The sequence below is a fragment of the Alligator sinensis genome, unplaced genomic scaffold (genome assembly GCF_000455745.1).
Source record: "Alligator sinensis unplaced genomic scaffold, ASM45574v1 scaffold250_1, whole genome shotgun sequence".
NCBI classification, from domain to species: domain Eukaryota; kingdom Metazoa; phylum Chordata; order Crocodylia; family Alligatoridae; genus Alligator; species Alligator sinensis.
In genome coordinates, this window is record NW_005841888.1 from 2,754,927 (window position 1) to 2,766,133 (window position 11,207).

Here is an 11,207-nt window from a genome sequence, read left to right on the forward strand (position 1 = left end):
AGCAGGAATTCGAAGTTGCCCTGCCAACCAGTCATTAGGCCCTGAGGAGGAACCTCTGTGGGTGGTCAGGGAGCCACCTGACTAGAAGGGGTCTGGGCTTAAGACATATAAGCCCAGGGCCTGAGCTCATCAGGCAGGCCAGCCTGCAAGCTGCTGGACAAAGAGCTCCTGGCCAGAGAGATGGCTGGGGAATGCCAAGCTGACTTCAGAGCTGCTCTCTGACCTCCCAGGTGGATACTGGTGCCTTACAAGAGGACCACAACCCCGGGTAAGGGGAAGTCTGGCTGCAAGACAGCTAGCTATTGCTGTCATTAGCTATACTTAGAGCAGGTTACGGTTTTGTTACAGTTTTTAACTGCTGGGGGCAGGCTCAAAGTATAGCCAGAGGGCCCAGTGCCTGGCACAGGGCAGTGGTGGGGACCAGAGGGGCCCAGTGCCTGAGAGGGGCTAAGCCAGGGCCCAATAGGGCAAGACTAGGGCTGTAGCCCAGAAGCTGAGTCCAGAACAGTGGATCCTGAGCTAAGTGACCCAGTGAGAGGAATGGGGCGGAGGCCAAGTGGGCCAACCCCTACAAGGAAGTGACCAGACTGATTGATACTACATGTGAGACATGGGTATGATATAAGGGGAAGATAGAGCCACATAAGGCAATGACCACGGACACCTGTGGTCATAAAAACAAAATCAGGCTTAGGAAACCCTGGGGCAGCCTCCGTTTTCCTTAAAGACCATAACGTTAAGCATGGCAGGCAAGTGAAGGGGAAAGCACCAAAGAAAAGCAGACTGGGCAAGAGCTGATTGGCCACCAGGGGGCATCACAGCCACCCCATGGAACAAGCGCTTGCTATACACGGCCTCAGGCACTGTATAGCTGTAGCTTGCTGTAGCTCACAGTGCCTAGCCTGGGATCACCTGCCCCTGGCTTTCCCCGGCCTTCCAGGTCTCTGTCATGGTGGAGGGAGGCGTGGTAAGCTGAGCCTGGGAGAGGATGCTGCTTCTGCCACTGGATCCCAGTGGTACCAGGAGGACCGTAAATTGGGTGTATTATCTCCATGAAGTAGGCCAACAATGGATGAATAGGTGATACTTAATATGATCTGGAGATAGTGCTGCTGCAAAAAATCACAACTTTGCCATGATTTGCAATGCATGTACTTTGCATGTGTTTTATTGCTTGAATGTACAGATGTTCACATTTTAAGTGCAGTTAATACATTCTAAGTGTAAAATATAATATAACCCATATACTTTTGGGTGAAATGGTCAACCTTACCAGAAAAAGATTACTTCCATACCACAGATTGGTGCATGTAATTCTCTTCTGCTTGTTCATGAGAAACAATGATGGTTCCAAACCCAGTAATCTTGTCATACAAAGTTAGTGCCTTGCTGTAGTCTAAGCTCCCAAACACTACAAAGTAATTTGCTATTTTTAGAAACACCACAGAATTCATTTGTCATTCATGTGCATGTGTCTATTCTTTAGAGCTTCCTTTTATCTCAGCACTGGTTACAAATCCACAAAATCCACAAATTTTTTGTTACACAGAAATCTTGATTGCATCTACATTTGCATTAGTGGAGGAAATTCAGATTGAACACAAAATATCTGCTTCTGCATAGATAGAAAAAGATGAACTTGGCTATTAATGCTACCGAAGGTTCAAAATGTTGAAAATTCAACAGAATCTCAAAACTGCAAAATTATTGATCAAAACTTGGACAAACCTCTCTAATAAAAAACAATTTTCCATTATCTTTTAATGTTCTTCCCCATCTCTCCACTTTAATTCAGTTAAGTTTTGCCCCACTTATACTCTTTTCAAATCCCGGTGTTAGGCACTCTGCATATGAAGAAAATAGTAGAGTGAGAGTGTTGTAGTCATGATGGCTCAGGAAGTGTATGAGGCAAGGGTTTTTGTGATATCTTTTATTGGACCTTTTCAGGTTTGGGGCATTTTGGACACTGACAGATGTTAAAAAAACAAACAAAAGTATTTATCGGAAGAAGCAGTGCATTAGTTTGACCCAGCTCTTCAGCATCTATATAGATCAGGTGCTTTCAGCTTTTTATCTAAAGCTGATTGAATTAGCTATTAGATAAGTGCAACAAAAAAGCCCCACTAAAGTGCCCGATCTATACAGATATTGGGAAAGTTAGGTGCAACTAACACAACACCTCTTCTGGGCATGCACTGGGCTTGGCACAGGATCGTACCAAGTTTAAAGTAAAGCACTGTTTGTTTTTTGAGGGTGTGGGATGTGGGGTTTCCACAATTGCAAGCATCTTTATGCCTGAAAGTTTGTCCAGCATCTCTCTCAATTATACAGTTGGTCCAGTAAAATATATCATAGGAAACCCTTGCTTATGATGAAAATGAAACAATGAAATGAATATCATCCATTTATTGAGGCTGTCTCCTCCAACAGCTTTTGAACAATTGGATGGATGGAACAGAAACTAATGCTATCCCACATGAGAGGTGGAGGGTTTTTTCAGCAAAACACATCACCTCTCAATCAAATAAAAATAGAAATTCTCAAAGACCATTTGTCTTTGGTAGGGATGCACCGATATATCAGTTGGCTATCGAATCGGCATAATAAAAGGAGAAATTACATTATTGGCTATCAGCTTTTTTTGTTGTTGTAGTCCACAATTATAGCTGCATGCCTGGAGCATCCTGGTGAGTGTAATCTGGTCCCTGCACTCCACTGTCAACCAGAGCCTGCAACAGACTACAGATCCTGATGAGCAGCAGGAGGGAGATGGGGTACTGGGAAGCAGTCACAGGGCACTGCGCTCAGCATTGTTGCCATAACAACACCACATGTGCAGTAGGGACCTGAGCGCTGAGGCTGCCGTGGAGATGTTGGGCTGTATGTGGGTGGGGTAAGGCATTGCGCAAGGGACATTCCACTCTGCTGGGTACCGGGAGCCTTTGCAAAAGCGGCTTCTCCTAGGCAGCCATGGGAGCTCAGTGCGCAGGTCCCACGAGTGCTGAGGCAGCGGCGTACTCTGGGGCTCCAAACATGCCGAAGACTAGTGTCTACGCAAGGGTCCATGCTGCCTGCCCAGAACGGCAGCACAGGCTGCACAGGGAGTGGGGGCTGTGGGCAGGAGCCATGGGCAAGGGGGCAACATGCATGGCAATAAGGTGGTCACTGCCTTCTTCCTCAAGGGCAGGAGCAGGCAGGGGGCTGTGTGTTATACATGCAAAACAAACAAAAAAAGGTTTATTTATGTCAGTAGTTTAAAATTCCTTGCACTATTACTAAATATTGGTTCAGCATCAGCCAATATGGTTGGTTAATCATTGGCTATCGATATTAGCCAAGAAAATCTTTATTGGTGCACTCCTAGTCTTTGGTCTACAATCTTCATGTTTAGAGAAACTAATAGTGAATAATGCTTAGGAGTGAAATCCTGACCTTATTGAAGTAAATGGAAGTTCTGTCATTGATATCAATGGAGCTTAATTTTCACACAATGATTTTTTTGTATATCTAAATAAAGTTGGGCCTGTCAGTGTCTAGCCCATGAAAGTGACAGGGACAAAGTTGGTCTTCTGCCCCTTACATGTTCTCTTAGCCTGAGGGAGGGGTTGGGGCAGTGCTGAGCAGAGGGAATCATATCATACTAGAAAAAAACTGTCTTTATGCAAAATATTGTTGCTCTCAGTTTATGTTCCAGCTTCTTTGGGTATCTCATAGTATCTCTGGATTAGGTTGGCCGAGGTATATGCTCTCTCATGGGTTAAATAGTGTCTAGAATCCCACAAAAGAACAGTCTAAAGAAAAAGGTACTTTTGTGCTGACCTTTGTTCTGCTTTTCTCTGACTCAAGGAGTTTAGGATAAAATCATTTATAGAATCAGTGTGAATTCTTTATCTGTATTCTTTATTCATCGGCTTTGGGATCTATGTTTGAAGTAACTATTCATAATGTATGTGTGTGTGGGGATATATTTCAGGTATATACTGATATATGTGTGTGTGTGTGTGTGTGTGTGTGTGTGAGCAGATTAAATTTTCACTTGAACTCAAACTGGACAAAGGAAAACTATAAATACTATGTGGCCAATAATAATAACAGTAACTGTTTATTACTGATATATTTACTGCATCAGAAATTATTTTTTCCTGTGCTATCACATCAACACATTTTATTGCATATACTAAGAATGCTTTATAAAGTTTTACTGCATTGATTGGAACAATGACCTAATCTGAAATAACTTCTTGTATCTTGACTCGGTGTCTCAAATCTAAAGTGAATTTGAGTAAGCTTCATAAACCCACTACGCTAAGCTGGCTTCTTCTTACACCTGTTATAAAAGTTAGTAAACTGAGGCAAAGAGCAGTTGGGGGATTTCTAAATTGCTTTCCATTAGTTCAACTATTCATGGAGACAGCCAGTAAGAGCTCCGAAGCACTGACTTCTTCAGCTCTTTTGCTCTGTTCACTTCGTCTATTATAAAAGTAAGAATTTACTCATGTTGTCACTGCAGACTGCTAATTTCACTTAACTTCACTCAGACCAGATAATATCGTATACAAACTGTATCCTTCTTAGAGATGCAAACTTCTAAACACATACCTTTTTTTTTTCTCTTTTCCCCACTTTATTTCTCTTAAGTCCTGGCAAGGGGCTGTATGGAATTGACAGCATGCCAGACCTGCGTAGAAAGAAATCTTTTCCCATTGTTCGCAATGTGGTAAGTAACTTCTGATAGCAATAAATGTGCACATTAGCTATTTCTTGTAATGAGTACTTCACTTATAAATAAGTACAATTATTTGTATGGAAAAAAAATTATGGGAAAAAAGTCTTCAGATGATAGATCCAGGCCCATCAAAATAAAACAGATAGTGACTCATTACATCCTACTAAATATACATTTCATTTAAAGCCTCGATTTGATTTAAGCTGGTATTATTAATAGAATTTTATAACAACTATATGTGGGTATATTCCAAATGTTACAGTAAACTATTCAACATGTCATATCAGTTTGTAAACACAGCTGTCCTTCAAGGCTTGGGATACTGTTTTGTTTGACACTATCATGCAATTGGAAGAGGGAAAACAGACTTTTTCAAGAAAAACTCTAAGTTCAACATGACAGATTTAAAGATGTAACCGTGCTTTTATTATAATACAAGGGGATCTCTTCTCTTCTCTTCTCTTAGTAAATCCTGGTAGGCAATAATATCCTAGGCAATGAAATCAATTCCAGCAAAGTAAAAGGAATTAGATTCTCTTACTTCTGAGATTTGTGTTGAGTTTCAGGCTAGACAAGAGTAACTAGAACACTTTCCACTCCGAATAATGTTAACTACCATTCACCTCTCCTATTTTTCTTTCTACCAGTACAAAATTCAGGGAAATTATAATTTAGTTTTGGGTGAGTGTTGAGGAACCCAATCAACAAGATCTCAAGTTGAAAACTAGAAAGAAGTCAGCTGAAGTAAATTAATCTTACAATTAGTGTCATCAGCTTTCACCAGTTACTCTTCTAGGTTATCTCAGATGTATTTTTTGTGTACCAGAAAGTAACTGGGCTATCTCAGATACTACAAGGAGAATATATTACGGTGTTGTGCTTGAAAAGTATGACCAACAGTTGTTGTTGACTGTTGGCTTTTTAATAACAATAACTTTTATTACAAATACTTAACTCAGTTTGTATCAATCTGGAATGGGATTGCTTTTTGTGGGTTATTTATTAGGGGTGCGCGAAGCTTCAGCCTGATTTGGTGGCTGAATCTCCAAATCTGAATCGAATCAAAGGACCCTCTCCATATCAAATCAGAACCCTCCAAGTCAATTCCAAGAGATTTGGACATAGACATGGTTTTAAATGTTTTTTCTGCATACTTCTAGGTAGCAGGCAGCTTGTGAATGGTGCGATGCTGGGGCACATGGAGTTTCCTACAGAAGCATCAGGGGCTCCCAGGGCATGCAGCAGCAAACCCAGAAGTGGACCAGAAGCACTTCCAATCCACTTCCGGGTCTGCTGGGGAGTGCATGGGGTGGGGGGGCCTCCTGCACCCACCGTGGCTCAATGACTGGTGTCTTCTGGGTCTGGGGGCATTCACCCAGGGTCCCCCTGTGGCTGATCGCCCAGCCGGGGGTCACGGGAGGGCAGGGCCCTTGCACACTCCCTAGCAGACCCAGAGGTGGACTGGAACTACTTCCAGTCCACTTCTGTGTTTGCCGCCGAGCATGTGGAGGGTCCCCCCACGCTCCTGTGGGATGTTCCATGCACCCCAGCATTCACAAGCCACACTGATACCTCGAGGTATGTAGAAAAAACATTTAAAGCTGCATTTATTTCCAAATTGCTGATTCTCCAAATCAGCATCAAATCTTCAGATTCAGATTGGCTGAATCAAATCAGGGACAGTGATCCGACTCAACGAATTGAATCACTCTCCCTGATCTGGGCCAAATCTGAATGTGAATCGAATAGGGCCTGCATTGCACTTTCTTACTATTTATGTGTCTTCATAAACAGCTCTAATACTATAATCAACAATGACCGTTTTGGGGTTCAGTTCTTACTCAGAAAACTCCCCCTGAAGACTATAAGGAGTTTTCATAAAATAATGTTTACAGGATTGAGAGTCAGATCCTAATAGGTGTACATTAGTTTATTTCCATTAAGTGTAGTAGAGTTACATTGATCTCCATGAGGATCTGTCCCTGAATCTGGAAAATGAGGTAGATCCATTATAGAGTTTTGAAACCTGAAATGTAGATCTGGAGTTAAATTACTATTGATTACATTTCTCCTCTTCTCCCCTCCCCCAACCTAACTTATGCCAGTCATAGTTGTACTTCTGAAGAGCTTGTAAAATCTGATACATTGTTAATGTATCAATGAATATTTTTTCAGTCTTTTAGTAGATAAATAAAATGCAAATAATACCTCCAAATACTTATCTAAACTTAAAGCTTTTCATTTTGATTTATATTGGAGACCCAAATTGCATATGCAAGTATAAAATTCACATTTTACATTGAGTGCTTAGTTATATATCCTATCAACGGACAGAAGCAGTTGCATCTCACTTATGTAACTAATCAACCTGGACATGTTTTTAATATACACATCAAGAATGATTTACTTGTAGAATTTGTAAATACTTTAAAATAAAAAATGTGTTGAAATTAACAGGGAAAAAGTCAAATTATCTGGGGATAATCTTTTTCCCATCTCTGCCAAACATAATTTATACATTTCTTTGTAATTTATTGAATACCATATTTACTTACATACCACATGCACATCCCCCAAAATTCAGCCTTCTAAAATCCAGGCATGTGTCATAAGTGGGGAAATAAGTTGAGTCTAAAAAAGGTTGAAAACCACCATTTTAAATAGTCAGGTATGCATTTATATGCCTAAAGCATAAATGAGTAGCAAACATTTTTATAGGATAGAAGATCTAGGTTGATGCATGACCATGCAGGGGACACATAGGGAAGTGCAAGGAACAAATATAAGGAAGAGAGAGCAGTCTGCAAGATTCTGACCACACACAACCTACTAAAAACTTTAGGAAAACTTTAGGAAATGAAGGGTGCTTAGTACATTGCAAAAGAGACCTTATGCCTTGGATCAAGCCCTGAGTAAGTGTGCTATTCAAAAAATTAACAGGCCTGTGAAGATAACTAAGCTGAATAAAAACGTATTTCTAGTTTATCATCAAAAAACAACTTGATTGATCTTTTTCCCCCTAATGAACATGACAATGTAGCTGACAAACCCTTTAAACATTATATAATTGAAAACTATAACTGCCAGCACAAATAATATTATCCCTTTATCTTTTAACAATGTAGTGGTTATATTGATTTCAGCCTTTTTCATACTACTGTGAATAACTGTACATAAATGTCACTCATTTTCCCACAAGCAGGAAAAAAATGAGTGATGAAATATCAGATGAGGAAGGAAATAAGTCCAAAAAACATTTTTATACATGTCAATATGTTATCTCTGTAACTGCTTCAGAAATGTGAAAATAAATGCTGTTAGAAGTGCTCACTGCTTTGCTGCTTTGAAACTGATCAATGTAGATATCATTTCACATATTTTATATAGTAAATCTGCCTAATTATTAAACCTCTCTATAATTTCTTTCATATTGCCGATGGATTTGCAGGCTATGGTAAGTATTCTTATATTGATGAATGTTCTGAATGTCACAATTAATCTTAAGGATTTCAAAATTGTCATATTTCATGCTAACCTTTTATTGCAAGTTGGAAATATTTTGTAAATTATAATATTAATCCTAAATTAGATTGTGGTTTATGAAAGTGGCCGTCTTCCAAGTACTGAAGTTAAAATGACTAGTAATGAGCTATCACCTTTTTTAGACAGTAATATTACATTACAGGCAACCCCCACTTAATGCTCTTATTTGGTTTCTGAAAAACTGAGCGTTAAGTGAAACCGAAAGTATTTGACGACCCAAGATGGTGACCGCAGTTGTTTTTAATGACCCAAGCTGGCAACTGTGAGCATTATAATGAAACTTGCTAAGCGCTAAGTGAAATCAAGTATCAATTTCAAATGAGCATTATAGCAAAATAGCGTGAAGTGAAACAGCATTAAGTGGGGGTTGCCTGTACAAATCAACAGGTTGAAAACAATAAGCTGACAATTTAAGGCCCAAACCTTCCTGTCCTCCTTGTGTGGCATTGAAGAGCTTCAGCAGCTATTCTGAGCCTCAGAGCCTCTGAAGTTAATCAAAGCTAAGAGAGTGCTTTCATGGCTCCATTTTAATTGCCTTTGAGTTATTTGGATAATCATGAATGAAATCAGTTTCATGAAACAAATCTATCGGCTATTCTGAATAGCTATATTTATTTCATATCTGTATCTTCAGGGCTTTCCTCATGGAAATCCCCTATCTCTGCAACTGCTTTCCTCCCCTCTCCTCCCACACATTGTTATCATCATCATCATAATTCAACATGTATATAGTTCAGCACAACAGTTAATAACTTGCACCTCCCACTCCCCCCCCCTCTACCTCTACACTTTGAAAAACCCAATGTTGGCTTCAAAATAAGACCTTTTTTTTGAGACTCTGTAGTGCCACCAAGCTTTCAATTAAACTTAAAATTGCCAGGGGGGTGACCTAGGTATTGGAAATGTGATTTTTATACCACTTAACTTTTCTGCCTTTGCAGAAAATGTTCTGAGTTACAGCTGGAAGCTGCACTTCTGTCTGCACCCTAATATGTCCAAGAGACAAGCTTTTGAAAAACTCACAGATTGTATGTGTTTAGTAGAGAATTACCAGAGCTTTGCAGTTTCATTCACAAAGATAGTGTCTGTGCTGGGCATACTACAACTTAGAACAGTACAGGAATTTTGCCTGCCGCTGTAGCAGTTGGCTGGACACTAGAACTAAAAGCAAGAAGTCTTTGTTCTGGCAGTTCCTAACTTCTGTGTGTTTCACTATTCAACTTTAACTTATTTTTTTTGTGTGTATTTTATTGTATTCTAAATAGTTTTTAGAAGCACAGAAAAAACTGACACTATATATACATAAGGAGTTGTATAAAATTCCTATCTGTATTTGTCATCTTATTACTCTATAAACAATCACAAAGCAAATAAGTAAATAAAATAATTATTATTCAGGGCCTTCAATCACTTACACGTATTGTCCCCTTGTGGTCACTAAGGTAATATACCCTTTCATTGTTGTCATTGAACTGGAAAAATGTAACTGCTATAAACTGTTGGAACCTGAGGGCCTTGTTTCATTTACAATTAGAGGATCCTTTGTCTAATGGAAGAAAAGGACTATGGCTTGAATACGTGGCAGGAACTGAAAGTATTAACAGAATTATTTCTCTGGGATTTTGCTGCCATTTTAAACTTTCTAACCTAAGATGAGGTTTTATAGATGATGATAGTTTTATCCTTTATTTTTAAGGTGTTACCATTAATTTCTTTCACATAGTGTTGAAATCTTGTAGTGGAACAAAAAGTTTGTTAGTGCCTAGACAGAGCATTTTTCTGTTTCTGTCCACCTTCCACCTCTCAGGCTATGTGTAGGTATTATATGGCCCTCCACCCTCGTCCCCCCCGCCACAACAGCAGACTGCTTGAGTGCCTTCCAATTATTTTTTTTTTTAAGTAAAAATAATGGGCTTATTCAAGATCTGTCTTCACTGTCTGTAGCACAGTTTACTGGAACTTTGTTGCTTGCTTGCTTTTGTGTGAGTCATTGTTTGTGATATTTGTATATGAAAAGTTAAGACGAAATTAGGACTGAGCATTTTGTATTTAGCTAGGATAGAGGAATTCTTATCTCTTGCAGAAGAGAGTACTACAGCCTAAATCCAGATGCAATTAAAGTTCTCTTTGCTGTCGTCAAAAACCTTCCTATGGTCAGCGTTCATATAGTTATGGTGCAATGCAGCTACTTAGGAAGCTATGGGCACAGAAAGAGAAGCTCTGGGGCCAGTCCCATGCAAGCCCGTCCCATGCAAGCCCTTAAATAACAGGAGAGACACCTTGAATTGACCTCTGTATTATGGAGTCAGTGCCTAGAAGCCAGTGATGTATTCACAATAACTTTGGTTGCTAAGAAAACATGCTCTTCTGTTTTTTTGTCAGCCGGAGCTTTTCTATAGAGTATTGCAACTCTTATTTCTGATCAAAGCAATGTCTGTTGTAAATACAGAAGTGGCCAGGTGAGTAAAATCTGACCAATACAGACAGAAGTAAGCATGTTCACCATTATGTTTATTTCTGTGAACAGTAGCAATGAAGAAGTTCAAAGGACACTAGCACTGCTGATGACTTAACACTGAAGATTCTATCCCAAAATAAGAATAAAGGTTCCTTAAAATATTCCCACTTTCCTACCATTGTAATTTCAGTCTAGCCTAGGTTTAGCTTTATTTGGCTTCTGTTCATGCAAGTGCCATTTTCATTCATGTGTTAAAAATTTGGGAGAAAATGCTGGTTATATTTTATTTAAAAGTGACTGAAGATTGCAAATGCCATAAGTATATACAGAATATTGAATTTCTTTCTGGTCTTGGTTTTAAAATGACTGCTTTCACATCTATATAATCCCTTGGTTAAGCAGTGATATAGCATGAGCATGGGATCAGAATGAAGGGTAAATCTTTTTACTTGTTTATAAAAGTAACAATTGATTTGGTTG

At 39.4% G+C, this 11,207-nt stretch overlaps 1 protein-coding gene across 2 annotated transcripts in view; it reads left to right on the top strand.

The window, feature by feature from the left end:
• Window positions 1-11,207, top strand: part of UNC13C (unc-13 homolog C) — a 523,785-nt gene that overhangs the window by 140,193 nt on the left and 372,385 nt on the right. The window contains exons 4-5 of one of the 2 annotated variants that reach the window (XM_006017955.1): window positions 4,639-4,717; window positions 8,175-8,180. In XM_006017955.1, coding sequence (XP_006018017.1) covers window positions 4,639-4,717; window positions 8,175-8,180 — 85 coding nt within the window. The remainder of the gene's footprint in view (window positions 1-4,638; window positions 4,718-8,174; window positions 8,181-11,207) is intronic. The other variant, XM_025197084.1, reaches the window with a different exon arrangement.